The 16,437-nt window shown below is 43.4% G+C and overlaps 1 protein-coding gene across 7 annotated transcripts in view; it reads right to left on the minus strand.

The window, feature by feature from the left end:
• The window catches only part of epha7 (eph receptor A7), a 72,766-nt gene that overhangs the window by 42,779 nt on the left and 13,550 nt on the right, over positions 1-16,437 (minus strand). For all 7 annotated transcript variants that reach the window (XM_047818919.1, XM_027176664.2, XM_047818925.1 and 4 more), the window contains exons 4-5: positions 11,053-11,208; positions 3,391-3,726 (exon numbers count right to left, since the gene is read on the minus strand). In XM_047818919.1, the coding sequence (XP_047674875.1) occupies positions 3,391-3,726; positions 11,053-11,208 (492 nt within the window). The remainder of the gene's footprint in view (positions 1-3,390; positions 3,727-11,052; positions 11,209-16,437) is intronic.

The following is a 16,437-nucleotide window of genomic DNA, read 5'->3' on the forward strand; positions in this document are numbered from 1 at the left end:
CAACCTCTTTTTTTTTCTTCCTCTCAACCTCTTTTTTTCTTCCTCTCAACCTCTTTTTTTTTTCTTCCTCTCAACCTCTTGATCTGTATCTCATTCTTTTCCCTCTTCACTCTACACCTCTCTTACTTCTCTTTATCTCTTTCTTCCTCTAAACCTCTCGTTCTGTATCTCTTTCCTTTTCCTTCTCTCTCTCGCTCTCTCACTCGCTCACTCATTCACTCTCTCTCTCTCTTCTCACCCTCATCATCTCCATTTCACAAACCGTCAAAGATACTAAAATTTGACAGACCATTTATCATTAACGTCTCCCTGCCTTCAGTCGCACTCGTTCGCCGGTGCCTGATGGGCTCGTTAAGCCGTTAAAGGCCCTAAGGGCTGGATACTAGATGATGCAGATGTCTAACGAGATCAGATCCGTCCTCGCCTTTATGACGCAGCCATGGATAAAATTGCGATCGGGGAGGCTTCACCGAGCAGCGGATCGAGGGCGGCCGGATGAGGTTAAATTCTTTTATCGCGACCAGACACAAAGAACACATTGTTCATGGCTTATGGATAACAAAAAGCTCCTTTATTTCATCAATTAACAAAAACTAATATTTGGTTCATACCTATTAATAAAGAACACCCTGTTTACACAGGGACTGAGGAACACTGCCTCATTAATGATCCTTAAAAATAAATAATCCTCCTTTATAAGCTGGTCATAATCGCGTCACGGTGATGAAGCGACGTTATATATCATTTTTATAATATTGCTAACTTAAGAGTTAAGCGATTGTTCACCGTAATGCCAATTCTGTTACCAAACTGCCACCTAGCTTCCTGCCCTTGTGTTAAGTATATGCTACAATTGAGTTTTGGTGCTACAAATCCTGTAAAAATAAATAAACAAATAAATAAATAAATAAATAAATATGGGGGGCACGGTGGCTTAGTGGTTAGCACGTTTGCCTCACACCTCCAGGGTTGGGGGTTCGATTCCCACCTCTGCCTTGTGTGTGTGGAGTTTGCATGTTCTCCCCGTGCCTCGGGGGTTTCCTCCGGGTACTCCGGTTTCCTCCCCCGGTCCAAAGACATACATGGTAGGTTGATTGGCATCTCTGGAAAATTGTCCGTAGTGTGTGAGTGTGTGAGTGAATGAGAGTGTGTGTGTGCCCTGTGATGGGTTGGCACTCCGTCCAGGGTGTATCCTGCCTCGATGCCCGATGACGCCCGAGATTAGTTCAAATAAGCGGTAGAAAATGAATGAATGAATGAATGATAAATAAATACCCTAAAATAATCCAAAGGAGCACAGATTTTAAATCCTGCTGTCCCAAAAAAAGGTCACCAGCTAGTTAATTTCTAGCAAACTAGCAGCATTTCTCACAGGATATTATTTTAGTTACTTCATTTTAGTTCTTCTCAGACTTGCGTGAGAAAAACTCTAGCGAGATTATTACAATATCTGAGACTCACCGATTGTCTCGATTTAGCAGCAACTTGTTCAGAAAACACCACAACAATTTAGCTCCTTGTTAAGTTCATTTCTCAATTATTTAGATAGTTACTGTAGCTTACAAGGCAGGTTCTGTGGGGAAAAAAAGTGAATTTAGACTTGTACAGACGCATTTATGATTATATATAATTATGAATGCCTTAAAAATGGGTTAGGAACAAAAAATACTCATCCAAAGATTATGCTAACACTAAACCCTGCTGTCCCAAAGTAGTCAGTAAGCTAAATGCTAACAAACTAGCAAACATTTCTCACAGATTTCAGTGTGCTAGCTAGCTAGAATTGCTTAGCACACAAGTTCTGTTCTAGTCCTCTGTGTGATCCTAACAAAATGAGTGACCTGAAATTATTGTTCCAGCTTTCGCACGACCTTATTTTTTTCTCTGTGTGTGTGTGTGTGTGTGTGTGTGTGTGTGTGTGTGTGTGTGTGTGTGTGTGTGTGTGTGTGTGCTAGTGAAGAATGGCAAAGTCTTGTTTTGTGAAACTGTAATTGCTTTCTGTAACTGATGAAACAAAAACATTAGTTCTCGGTAGTGAAGTCAGATGTTTTTGGTCCTGGGCAGGTACGTTGACAGACGGTGCAAAAGAAATGCTGCTATCTGTTTGAACAAAGTAAACATGGCTTCGTGGATAAAGTTTCCTCAGTCGTACTATAACTAATCACTGCATATTGTCCAGGGTTGCTGCAGTAATTGTGTTTTGTCAGCAAGCCAGGCATCATTACTGAAGGCTTGGATGGAGTTGAGGTCTCTGTCTCTCTCTCTCTGTCTCTCTCTCTCTCTCTCTCTCTCTCTCTCTCTCTCTCTCTCTCTCTCTATCCATCTCTGTGAGTCTGGATGCCCTTGCAGTCTCTTGCTCTGCCGTGCTTCTCTGTCACGGTCCCTGTCACTGAACATTCATCATCGTGAGCTCGTCTCTGCTCTGTCTCTCCATCTCTCCGCACCTTCCTTATCCCGGAGCAGATAAATGCGGCTATAAAATAACATCCGAGATCTGAGATCCCGCTCTTTTGTCTGCTTCCTAAAAACACACGTCCTGTACCGGGCGTGAGAAATGAGCTTTTAAACGATGTCCTATTCCGTGTGGCCTTCCTCTATGCCGTGTGTGAGATCATTTTGTACTTATAGTAAAACAATGAGGCTATCTGGCTGAGCTAAAGCCCCGTTAATGAGCAGTCAGTGTGCGCTTGATGGTAAATTATATTTCATGGATGGTTAGGCATGAAAGAGAAATCTTGTTTGCATGATCCTTAAAAATGACTATTAAAAGAGATGAGATTTAGCATGGAGTTTCTTGGGTGCATGAGTCGGGCAACGGAGCATCGCAAGTCGTTTCTCTCTGGGGGGATAAAAATAGGGTGAGGACACATACTACTTCCTGTCACTGGAGAACTGCCTCGATTTCAGTGTGAGCAAAACACAACCGAACTTAATTTGTTAGGATAACGAGCAATTCTTGATCAGAACCTGTCGGCTTAAAACACGTAACCTACTGTAAACCGGACAGGAATTTTAAAGTATGACAGGATGGTCACGTGACTATTCTAAGTTATCGTGTTCTGTTACCGACAGCATCCGTGCAACTTCAACCACAAATTACGAACTGCGGGAATGGAGATGCCAAATCATCTGGGAAATTAGTCCCGGCTTGCTAAAAACAACAAAAACACACACACACCCGTTTGAAATTACACGCTTTTGCAAGGCTCCAGGCAGCCGCGTGCAAATCGGGGAAAACCGAGTAGCCAAGACATTTCAATACGAACCAACAAAGCAGCAAACAAACACCCTTCCCGGAGCATGACGTCATAAAACGAGGCATCTGGAAACTTTTTTTTATCCATTTTGCACCAAGAGCTTTAAAATGTAAGAGTAAAATAAATGTCTTACCAGCCTGACTGGTGGCGATGCTGACTGCAGCGAAGAGTCTCTGAGTTCGGCTCAGGTCCGAGACTCCGTTAACGGCTTCCACTTCAAAGGTGTAGTTGGCGTGCGGCAGCAGCTCACTGATAGTGATGGAAGTTTCCATGAGGCCGCTCTGCTGTGGCGTGTACGCAACGTTCCCTCCGCACGGCATGCACTCCTCCGGTTCCCAGCTGCACCTCCTGCATATGATCCGGTAGGTGAGGTCATCGCGGCCGCCGGAGTCGGCCGGAGGGTTCCATTCAAGGGTTACGGTGGTCTGGTTGATATTGTAGACCAGATTCTGTGGAGCCGAAGGAGGTCCTGGACAGTCAGGGAAGAGAAAAGTACCGAGTTACGGGTGGGAAAGGTGACCACGGGTGTGATTGGTGTAGATACGATTCTGTAATGAAGGAAACTGATGGGTGAGTTATGTATCCCTGAGTGTTTTAACAATGCATATACACACAGACAAGGACTGACCCAAACATCATCCAAGAATAGAAATGGTACCACCGAAGTGTAGCAAAGCTCCAACCCCAAGAACCTAAGTACCATTAGTTCCCTTTCACACCGAATCTAAGCACGTACCAATGAGCATACGAGGGAAACTTTCCAAGTGTCAGAATTTCCTGTAGTAAGAAAAGTCTAGACCTGGCAGATGATAAAGCCCAGGCTGTGAAAAGGATCGAGGGAGGTGTGAGAAAGGGAGAAGAATAGAGATGAGCTTATGGAACCACACAGAAGGTGACCGCCATCTTGTAAATTTTGTATGCCAGGATCTACAAAGTTGAGAGAGGTCAGGTCTGAGTAAAAAAAAAAAAAGCTGAGTTATGTAACCACGTGATGGGAAGCGTGACGCTGACGCTGACACTCGGCACACTCACTGGATTATTCTCTCCTCTCGCCTGCTGTATTAATGTGCCATGGGGACATGCAGAATCCGGTCCCGCCGGCAAGCGCTGACACACAATTAGAGCGTAACCCAGATACTATGAGACGTTCCACAATGCAGGGGAGACATGCTCGAGAGATACCAAGGTCAGCGTGGACCAGGACGAGGCGAGGCGGTGAAAGAACTCAATAATGAGCTATGAGACAGAAGGTATTAGCTAGCTTCCACTGGAAACTGATACAGGGGCCGAACGTCCGAGTCGCTACCGTCTAGCTACTCGCGTCCCACCGTTTTAAACATATCCATGCAAATATTTCATCATGATAATAACCCAAACAGCTAAATATAAGTCTTGAGTCTTGCCAAATCCCAAGAGAGTAAAAGTACAGCGGTAGGTTTGGATAAATGATCAAATAAAACAGTTGGTAGTGGAGTCATCGTATTCGTATCCTAATTAATTAGCCAACTAAAAGCGTAACAAGCTTCCTGTGTAACGATTAGGAGCCGCAAACGCTGTAAAAGTTTATGCTCCCGACAACCAGGCTGAAATTTACGAGTCGGGCTTAAAAAAGACTTACAGCCTGCTGTGACAGCTCGAGACACACCACAATAACCGTCTGGCCTCGAAGGAGAAAAAAAAATATACTGTCGTCCCTCTTTATCTTTTAAAATACCGGGAACTTGACCTCATCTCGTAAAACGCCTCTGTGATCAGCCCACATCCAGCATGCCCTCTGTCCTGTTGCGATAATGTCGCTCGGGCTGTTTTCACATGCGTCGTTTGGGCCTTGGGTTTGTGTTTTTAGATGTTTTGTAAAGACGATGACACGTCTACTTTAAAGATGCACCATCCATATTCATGAGGGCAAAAAGCAAGCTTTGGAACAGTAGGGATGAATAATATGACACTTAAAAGGTGCTCCTCGTTAGGGATAATGACACACACACTGTCTCTCTATCTCTCTCTCTCTCTCTCTCACACACACACACATGTACACACACACACACTTTCATACCGCAATATTCATCAGAGGCGGAGAAGGGAGGGAAAATGCATGATCAGATGAGATGAAAGGGCCACCTGTGGCAGGTGAAGAGGGGAGGTGTCTCTCTCTCTCTCTCTGTGTGTGTGTGTGTGTGTGTGTGTGTGGTGTCTCTCATCTCTTTCTGCCACTCTATTTTCTCCTGTCCCCGTCTTCCCCTCTTAATTCAATCCGATGCTCGCTTCGCTGCTGTGCCGATTATTCTTTTTCTCCTGGTTGTACTCGTCAGATGTGAATGCAACACACACACTAGCCCATCTGCATACTAGCAGAATTACAAACAACAGTACAACCCGATTTGCATATTAGAATAATGGTATGCTTTCTTACTTCTCTACTATCCTATTTACAATGCTAAAAATCCTTGCCTACTTGTATACTTGCACATTACAACCCTAGCCTCTCACACTGATTCCATCCATCCATCCATCCATCCATCCATTCTCTACATTGCTTATACCACAGGGTTATTAGCATCAGGAGCCTATCCTGGTAGACTCAGAACACAAGGCAGGCTAGATCATGGCCAAGATGCCGGTCTATCACAGGGCACAACCCCACACCCTCTCATACACCCGTTCACACTCTACGAGCAATTAAAAAAAGTACTACAATACTTGAATACAAGCCTATAAGTGTACTAGCCTATCTGCATATTAGAGTACATGCCTACTAGCATTATATACGTGCCTGCTAGCATGCTAGCTAGCCTATTCAAACGCTAGCACTCTCGATACTAGGAAAACTTTCTTAGGACACTTACATTCTTGCCTGCTAGTCTCGTAGCTAGCTTGTGTACTGTACTACAACACTTGTTGCTTCCCTGCTAGCGTCACCTGTATACTCGCATGCTAATCTCTCTCATGTTCATACTAGCATCAAAACAAAGAAGAAAACAGGGAAGCCTGGATGATGAAACCGTGCCGCACAGTGAGAATCCGACCGTTTTCGCTTTCTAATCCCTCTACACCGTCACGCTCCACGTTCCACTCTCCTCTCCCTTTTTTTTTTTTCCGTCTCATCCTTACCTCCAGGAAATCAAGCCGACGCCCACTCGCACGCAAACACACTTCACCTCCTGGGATGTGTTCTGTATTTCTATGGCTACATATAATGATAGCGGTTATGGCTCCGTGATCACAGCCGCTCGCTTTTGACTCTCGAGTGCCAAAGATCAAGGGACTGATTATCTGGCAATAAACAAGGAGTGACTCGCAGGCTGCCTCGAGAGCCACTTGAGCGTCTCGCTCGATGGCGAGGAGTCTGAGTTAAATCCGAGGAAGTGATCGCTGATTAAAAAAAAAAAACACCCTAGTCTAGATCCATCGATGTTTTCGATTAATGTTAGAATTTTGAGATAAATATTGTTGTTGTTTTTTTTAAATGTATGTGACATGGCCAAGGAGACTGCATGCTGACTTCCTGTTTTCCTGACTTTCTCTCCACCCCAACCCCCCTCACCACCTGCCTCCTTTTCATGCCTCAGATTAATCTCCGGCTGCCCTGCCAGCGTGACATCTCCATCACTTGCCCTCTCAGCTGGATCATTACTACACGGAGACGCTGTGTACCTTTTATTAATTTCTAGTTATATCACATATTATGGATCATCAGCCGCTTACGTTCTGAGTAGCTATACACGGTGGTTCCGTCACCAGCTTCGTGCTTTACGTGCTCCTTCTCGATGCTAAAGACTTTCCCATGGAGGAAAAAAAAAACTGACTGGTCCAAAAGCTCTGAAAGTGGAGACTCCTTTCACATGTGCTCTATTTTTCCATTAGCAGGAGATTATCTATGTGGAACCGCTGGACAGGACCGATCAGAATCGAGAATCCGACAGCGTTCTAGTTATAGAAATATCCTGAATGTGATGTATGTATGGTCATAGACTTTCAGGCAGTTCTGGTGTCTTATTAAAAGATATATATTAAAAACATTATTTTGGAGAAATTAAAAAAAAAATAAACAGACTCAAAAATGACATAAAAAAGCATAAAATGAAGATACAGGACGATTAAAGCGAGGCGGATTTATAGAGATTTCCAGTGACAGTATGTTAATTGGGTCATATGCTGATCCCCTGTGTGTGTGTGTGTGTGTGTGTGTGTGTATGTGTGTGTTGTGACTAGACTTAGGGATTAACGTTGCAATGCAGTTCTTATCTGCCCAGAGCTGCACTTCCTATTAGAAGTCAAGTCAATAATTAAGCGTAGTTAAGCTCGAGTCTCTTCCATACGAGCGACGCTAAAATTAAGCAGATTTGCTAACATGGTGTCTGAGCTCTGCTCCCAGTGCTGAAAAAATATCATGGAGCTGATTATTTTTTTTTCTCTACATATGCTTCTCTCCCCCAAAACAGATGTTAGCTTTATTGAAGATACTAAAGATTCTGATTGGTTAAGCACTGAAAACAGAGAAGGCGGAGCTAAAGGAAGATAGACTTTGAAGTGCTGACACTGGAGACTCCTTCCTTTGCTGTTACTATAGAAACTCTTACTAGAGAAACAAACTTATCGTTTATTCGAAAAAGAATAAGTCTGCTGTATCGATAGATAGTACAGGGACCGAATCTCTCTCCACATCTCAAGCTCTTCTCTTTTCCTGTTTGGTGTACAGATCCTTCACACAGATGATGCATGATTGATGTCATCCCCAAACCCCTGTCCGTCAACAACTCCCTTCTTTCTGTGCTGGCTGAAAAATAATAAAACCTTTACTGGGAGCTGAGCCGCCTCCGAGGCCTCTCCGATATATTTCATTAGGTCATGGCACCGGCTAAGAGGAAGTGGAATGCAGGTTGTGTGGTGCCATGCCAAAACACACAACCACAGGACATATCCCCTGAAGAAGTTTAGCCGCCGTTCATTTATATTTCTCTCATCTGGACAATGACAGGCCTCCCCGTTTGTGCAGGATTTTATTACGCAGCTTCTTAATCCCCATTTTTAAAGAATTGCGCGTGTCTTTATTTGTTTAGCGCCCGAGGTTCTTCTGCGTTTTACGCCATTCATTTTTTAAAAGCTGTCCGTCCGCGTGTTTGTTCGCCGAATGTAAATTGGCCTCCAATTACCGCCGCCGTCTCCTGCGGCTCCAAATCCCTGAAAGGAAATCTTCATCCGTGGCCCACGTTAACTTAATCCACAGATAATTAAGATAAGACTTTTTTTGAAGAGCGCACCGTGACATTGCGAGAACTTTCGCAAAACTACGTTCCCTGCAAGTCGTTTTTTGGAAGTGAGCCTGAGTACGCAGCTGCGACTTAAAGCCAAGGGATTGGGTTTTTAAATCCTTTCTGTTCTCGTGACGACGCTCGGTGGACGTTACAAATTTGGTGCGATGAAAGTAGCGTGAGGAACTTCACGTTCGCAGGAAAAGAAGGAGAGAAGGAATGAGTCTGCAAGACAGAAACCAAACTGTAGCCATGAACAGGTAGTGCAAAGATATGTGAGAAAAGTATATGTAGATGGAGAGAGAGATAGAAAGAGAGAGAGAGAGAGACAAAAGGCTTCCTAACTTTCCTTCTGTTTCCTGATTTGATGTAGCAGGTAACCATTAGAGCAAATTGCAAACAGCGTGTTCCTGTCTTTTGTTTCAGTCACAAACAAAGCAGGCGCGTGGGCTAAAATGTTTCACGGCGCCTGTATGAGGGAAAAAAGAGAAAAAAAAGCAGAGTGAGGAAGAAAAACCATCAGAATGAAGGAGACATTTTAATACGCTACGCTACGTTATGAAGCAGGTACTCGATTAGCCGGCCCCTTGACCATTTGAGGCAACAGAAGAAGACCAGAGGCTGTGCTGGAACGTAGTCCATCTCTTATTTCCGCCTAACAAGTCATCTAGTCAATGAGGCATGTCTCCAAAACTCTTGCTCGCTTTCAGGGGCTAAATCTGATTAGATCCATATTGTCGGCGGAGCCTGACGCGGAAATCGAGGAGTCATCTTGTCCGATTAAGGAGGCCTTCTCACCTTCCCGGTTTCTCTTTCCAAGAGCTGTTTCCTTTCTCTCGCTCCCATTACTGAATTTATTTCCACTCCTTCCTACATTTATTTTAAGAGCATAAAGAGAAGGAAAGAAGGAGAAGGGAAAGGGGTGGATTGGTGGAAGGGATGGAGGAGGGGGGGGGTGTTTCTTCATGAATAAACCTGCTTGTAGTGGATTAACAAACCAGCAAACCCCTCGCTCCAACCCTCTCTCCCTTCCTTTCCTCCCTGACTCCCTCTACTCGCCCCGCCTCGCCTCGCCTGTGTAAACAAGTCATCAATGGCTGGAGCGTAATTGCGGCACTCGCTGGAACAAATGAAAGTGGGAGAGAGAGCGAGAGAGAGAGAAACAGAGAGAGAGAAACAGAGAGAGAGGTGGGAAAGAAGCGCCCGGGACCTGTGGCTTCCAGTGCTGACGGTAATTGCAATCTAATTTGACGGGAAACAACAAATTGGCCCTCTGTTCATTAGCTACCAGAAAAAGAGAGAGCGAGAGAGAGAGAGAGAGAGAGAGAGAGAGAGAGAGAGAGAGAGAGAGAGAGAGAGAGAGAGAGAGAGAGAGAACGAGCCAGTGGACAAGGGTTCCAAATCACAGACAATTAGCTAATATTTATCATAGATTCAAAATTAGAAATGACAAACAAAAAGTCTGTCCTTGTTTACAGCTTTACACGCAGCCCATTTTAAGCTAGAACCCACGAGCTAAAAATGGCTAAACTAACGTCCTGTGGTAAACAAGGGAAATAAAAAAGCACACATTATTCGTTAGGTTAGTAAAGGCATTTCAATTTACTTCATTACTTCAAGTGTCACTGGTTAACTCAATTTTTTCATCTAAATCACATCTTCACTGCCTGCTAATGAGAACCGAGCTTAGTTAACTATCTAGCCACCAAACTAGCCGTATGTTCTTTCAGCCTCAAATATTCCTGAGATAAAAATAAAAATAAAAAAATGGCCAGCACCAAACCACAGCTGACGTGATCAGCTAGTCAGACCAAGCAGGATTTTTCAGCAGCTATTACTGTGTTGAGTAGTGTCAAACAGAATGCTAGCTAGCGAGAAACTGTGGCTCAAGATAACACGCTACAAAATAATCCTGGCTAAAACAGAAGCTATTTTACCATTTAAATTGTATTCGTATGTGATCATATAGGATACCGAGTGCATGCTGGGAAAGTAATTTGGGTTCAAATAAAAAAGCTTAGTAATAGAATAGCAGAATATAAGCAGAAATGCTAAAACAACAAGCTAAGTTGGTGTATCGGCGTGTTAGTCGTGTTTTGATGCCTTCGAGTTGGGTGACTAGCATTGTAACAATGCGCTGAAATGTAAACTAGCAAATAACTGAGGAAACTTATTTAGCGTGCTAGCGTGTATTCATAAAATCGTGTAGATGAGCGAACTGAAATGTCTGATGGCTGTGAAAACGCAGCAAACACACTTTTTCCTCACATATGTCGATAAATGCCTCAGAAAAGACTTAAAAGTAGCTTAAAAGTAAGTAATTACACTCAGGACTGAGCGTAAATAGAACACGGGAGCCGCCATTTTGAAAAACGGTTTCTTCATAACTGAGGTCTTTTCTTTCAGATGAGGAAAACGTTAGGTCGGGCCTGAAAAGCTTCTCGCTAATATTGGCACCCCCTGATGTTTTTCAAAGATATTCCCTCCTCCCCCTCTGGGGTTTTTCAAAAATATTGGCATCCTGGTGTGTTATTCAGACTCACTTGTGCAGGCGAAGGACGGAGAGTCTGACGGCGCTCGGTAGTAACCGTCCTCGCATTCGCACTTCCAGGATCCTTCTCTGTCGTTATAGCTGTGGGCAGGACAGCGCGAGCACTGCAGGTCCTGCGACGAAGACTTGTAGAAACCACGGCCACAAGCTGAGAGAGAGATGACAGAGAGAGAGAGAGAGAGAGAGAGAGAGTGTTACAACCTCTTTCACAGTTGTGTTCGTATGAAAAAGAGGGCAGTGTAGAACAGATCCGAGCTTGTGTTCACATCTTATAACAGCTGGTGTCTGAATCAACCTGGCCCTCTGGCTTTGTGAGCACGCTTGAAAAACTCTCTCACTCCACTCTTTCTCTTTTTACACACACACACACACACACACACACACACACACACACACACACACACACACAGAGCAGGAAGCAGAGTAGACTTTACTTAGGACTGATCATATCGATCCTCTGTAAGCTTATTTTTAAATAGCCCTCCTTCATTAAACAATGAAAGAGATAGAGAAAGGGAGAGACAGAAAGAGAGATGTCCTCGAAGCGGATGAAAAAAAAAAATAACAAAGGCAAGGTTAGTGTAGAAAATAGGAAACTTAACGGGATTATTTCAGAGTTTCACCTTTAAAAAAAAAAAAACAGGACGTCCTGCAGGCAGCCCCAGATCACATATAAAGCTCAAATTAGGGCTGGATAGCCTGAGGTGCAGCGTATTTAAAATAAATAAATAAATAAATTAAAAAACACTCTTTCCCACGTCCCAATGACAGCGAGTCATTTGCACCAGCAATTTATTTCATCAGACGGTACAGACGGAGTTCTTAATGAAGTGCCGTCGTAACGCCAGACCCTGAGAATTAACGGCGGCGACGAGTCTTTCTTTTTTAGGTGAATCTCTTTTCTGAATCCGATTTAGCACCAACGCTCTCAGAACCAAACGTAATTCGATTACTGAACAGGGGGCACATCTTGTATTAAACTCCACGTGGGAAATGAACAGAAATAAATAAATAAATAAATAAATAGATAGATAGATAGATAGATAGATAGATAGATAGATAGATAGATAGATAGATAGATAGATAGATAGATAGATAGATAGATATATAGATAAAGTTTAAACAAGCATTTTTGGAAAAACTTGGATTCGGCAGTGTACCATTTACCCTGAAATCATTTTAAATACTGTAATTTGCAGAGCGGGATGGTATAAAATCATTTTGAAATGACATCATGGACGATAATTATACAGAACTCCGAAGAGCAAACGGATTTAACGGAACTATTATTTTGTTCTTTAGTTTTTTTTTTAATTTAAACAAAAAAAAAAAAATCGATGCAGAAATTCATGACTTTTTGGTAGAAAAGGTGCTAGCTTTTTTTTTTTTTTTTAAGATATAACACACACACACACACACACACACACACACACACACACACACACACACACACACGCGCACAGCAGCTGTTTGAGTCTAAAGAAACAATCGGACCCCTATAAAGCCTTATAAAGCATGCACCGTATTTGTGCACCGTTAATGATTATTACCGGTGTTCAGTATGGAGGTTGCACTGACTCTAAGATCCTCCCTTTCTCTTTTTTTCAAGGAAAAAAAGGGAAAATATCTAAGAGGCCTGTTCGGTTTCCCCTTTTTAACACATCAGCCCTGAAAACAGGGGGTCTCTGAGCAGCAAAGTATACTCATTTCAGCTACATGAAAGCGCTGTCACTGCCTATTTAGCTCAGAGCCCTGGCCTGGTGAGCAGAGAAGCGAGCTGGATAAAGTCCGCTCTCCGTCCGGGGCAGATAGAGGAAAGGAGAAAGCTAGGGATGTGATTTTATCACTGGTGTTTCTAACCTGTGAAGCTCTGGTAATTGAAAGCAGGATCTTCAGCTTAGGCAGAGAGATCTGGAGGCAGGAAGTCTGTATATATTTATATACGCCGGTCATTACTTTGAGCTTTGAGCTTCGGTGTAATTTAATAATTATAGGTGTTTATTAAAGGAGTTTTGGTGCCACCAAGAATTACATTCATGCTTATCTCATATGGTGCTTTTGTGATGAAATGAAAATAAAGGTCAGTCTTTGGGTGTTTAGGCTTAAGTCTGTGCATGAAGGCTGTGAAGGATAGATCCGTCCGTGAGCCAAGGGCTTAAGCCCCCCTGAGCACGGTCTCCCTTGCTAACATGCTAAGATTAGCGCTGTCGCAAATCACCAAAACAGGAGGGCTATTAACCGCGCTGACTCCCGGGGTTCCTGCGACCACACGGCACCGCCGATGGTTTATTTTTGTGCTTGAGCGATTGAGGTGTGTTTACTGCGCCGTCTGAGGAGGCCCGGGCATCTCTGGTGTTTACACGAGGTGGCAAATGAAGCTTTGGAAATCGATGAGTAGGTCTGAGAGACTCGGAGCGACGTGCACAAACAGAGACGTTTTTCGGGTTTGCCATCATGGCCGCCTCGGGCTTACGACTCTTGGCACTCGTTGCCATGCTGACACTTTCATGGTTTAGCGCGTCTTCTTAGGAGCCATTTATTTCCCTGACAGGGAAGTCTTTCACACTCCGGGAATCTCTCGCTCTTTCCTGTCGTCGTCTGAAACCGAAACGAACTTAATTATTGAGTTTAAATTAAAAAATAAATAAATAAAAATTATTACAGACCTGAGGTGAGACTTCTGAGGTAAATCCATTCAGGTGTAATTAAGTTCCTAGCTCTGTATTATGGTTATGTTCCTGTGACCTGCGGTTTCTCTAATTAAAACCCGGTGTGTGCGGTACGTACGTTATTCTTACCGTATAGGTGAATCGTTTCTTTAGTTCGGCTCGAGGGTTAAATGGGACGAGGCGAGTTGGGACTACAGCGGGCTTGGCAAAGCTCTCTAAAGCCAGGACTGTAATATTCCTTCTAGTGGTCAAGCCTTTGGCGACAAACACAGTGTCTCAGTCAGGATTTTGCTATTTGTGGCCCTGAGTAAAGAGGAAAGCCTCGACGAGAAAGAGAAACGACTCAAAGCGGTAAAAATGTCCCGATGTTCACGAGACGAAAAACAAAAATTCGAACAAACCCAGAGTTCTGAAGGAGATGAAGATTTTTTTTTTGTTTTTGCGGAGGAGATTCTCGGCATTCCTGAACATAGAAAGCGGCTGGATGGATGAGCCTTTAAGCCGGAGTTGGCATTTCGTGACAGATAGACGTATCACTTCCTGTAGCCATAACAGATGATAATTATTTCTAATATCCTGATTTGACAGCCTGGCAGTCAGCCTTCAGTGTTATTTTGTACTGTCAGAAGAACTTCTTTTGATTGACAGACCGGTTTTGCTCAGGTGGCTTCCAGCAACGTTGTCATTACAGTAAAAAAAAACAAAAGAAAACCTCTACATCATGCGGAGATGTTTATCCCCCGCTCCACTCCGCAGCTGTAATCTAGCATAAGCCCAACTGGAAGTGTTTAATTCCTCACTAAGAAGCTGCTATCGAGTTCATCCTAATCTCCAGCAAGCCTTGAACATCAAAGTCGGCCCATCAGGAGCTCGTTTGTATGATTGATCCCGTACTTTGTGAGAAGAAGAAAATCAAATACAGTCGCTTCATATACGGCGACAGGAAGCGGATGAACCTCGATGGCTATTTTCCTACAGGTTGGTCGTGTGGTGTCGAGTCAAGGTCACCGGAAAACGACGAGTCACAGAGAACGTGACGATCGAGTGAGAGAAATGAGAGCTACAGCTGAGCTTGTTTTTTTTGGTTTTCTTTGAAAAAAAAGAGAGAAAAGGAAAAAGCGGTGATTTCGTGTCGCGTGTTTCAGACAGATCGGAAAATATCGTAACCTCAGTTTAACACACAGCCTGACCTACATTTTACGCCTTCCCACTTCCCTGTGCTATTTTTTCCCTTTCCCTTTGAGCCTGCACTGTATTTGTTTAATAACTTTAAATATCTCATGCTTTGTACCAGTTGGGATTTGGATTGGTTTTTTTTTGTTTTTTTTTAATTACCCAAGACTCCATCAGTTGCTTAACTTCTGGGTTATAATTATGTGAAATAATCCAGACTAAGATCTGACATGTTTGGGTTGGTGGTAATTTGTGTGGTTTGTCGTCTTTAAGCAACGTCTGGAATTCTTTCGTGATATCGACGGAGCGAGAAGGTCACGAGGAACCGAGAACGCCGTAAATAAATGAATAAATTAATAAATAAATAAAGTCCCACACCAAGGCGGAGATCCGGTTTCTTTTTTTTTCTCTCTCTCTCTCTTCAAATACTCGTTCCAGACACCTCCACCCTGACCTCCAGACAAAGGAGCTTTGGGTGTAAAGTACAACATAATACACATTTAAAAAAAGCAGGTTGCGGATTGCCAAAATGGAGGATTAAGTGGTTAAAAGACGGATCGTGTTCGGAGGCTAATTCGTCCAGAACCCCTTTCGTGTTAAGCTAGCAGAGAAGCGAGCTACAAGCACACAAACCGCCCATTCATGGCTTGCTACCTAAGGCCGAGTGACGGATAAGTAGCTTTCTGCCGAGAAACAAAGAGAAGATTAGCATTCTCTTACGCCGAGAGCGAGAAGGACACTTCGGAGACGACGCGGCCTGAATGTGGAAAACCTGAGATACAGTGAAAGAAAAAAAAAAAAGATGTAGGCTTGGGATTTGGTGCAAATCTTTCCACGTTCCTGGAGTCCAAAAATCAAGTGAGAACACATTTTCGGAGTCAAAGGAAAATCCTTAGATCCGAACGTTTAGTAAAATGGTCTGAAATAGCGATAAAGCCACTAGAGTCGGTTTTCCACAAAAAAAAAAGAAAAGAAAAGAAAAGAAAGAAAAGATCTCTATATGTTACTCAACAGGCCAGTTGAACATCAGCTCACATTTGTTCCTGACACTCGGATTTGTCTTGGCTTGACGCTTTCGGTCCCGTCTGCCAAAAAATTAATCTTCGAACCCGTTCCTGATTATCCGAGAGTCTGCTACAGAGAATTCCGATACGGAGATTCGATTAGGAGCTCGGACACGACTTCTTTTGGAAATCTTCTGTTACGGATGTGGATGTCTGGGTGGTCGGGTTCCGAGCGGCAGATGTTTGTCGGGTCAAATTGTGGCACGGATTAAAAAAGACCCCTGGAAATTTCCAGAAAGTCCGACATGTAATTAATAACTGGACTGAAAAGAAAAGAAAAGAAAGGAAAGGAAAGGAAGCGAAACGAAGCAAGCATTGCCTGAGATGACTCGGGCCAAATACGTAACATCTGTAATATCTCTCTCTCGTCCCGGAGCAGCTGATGTGTTGCACACGTATTAAGGAATGGAACAGAAATGATGTTTCTACATTAAATCGGTTATGTTGCGAGTAATTTATAGGGGGTTTATT

The sequence above is a fragment of the Tachysurus fulvidraco genome, chromosome 9 (assembly GCF_022655615.1).
Source record: "Tachysurus fulvidraco isolate hzauxx_2018 chromosome 9, HZAU_PFXX_2.0, whole genome shotgun sequence".
NCBI classification, from domain to species: Eukaryota; Metazoa; Chordata; class Actinopteri; order Siluriformes; family Bagridae; genus Tachysurus; species Tachysurus fulvidraco.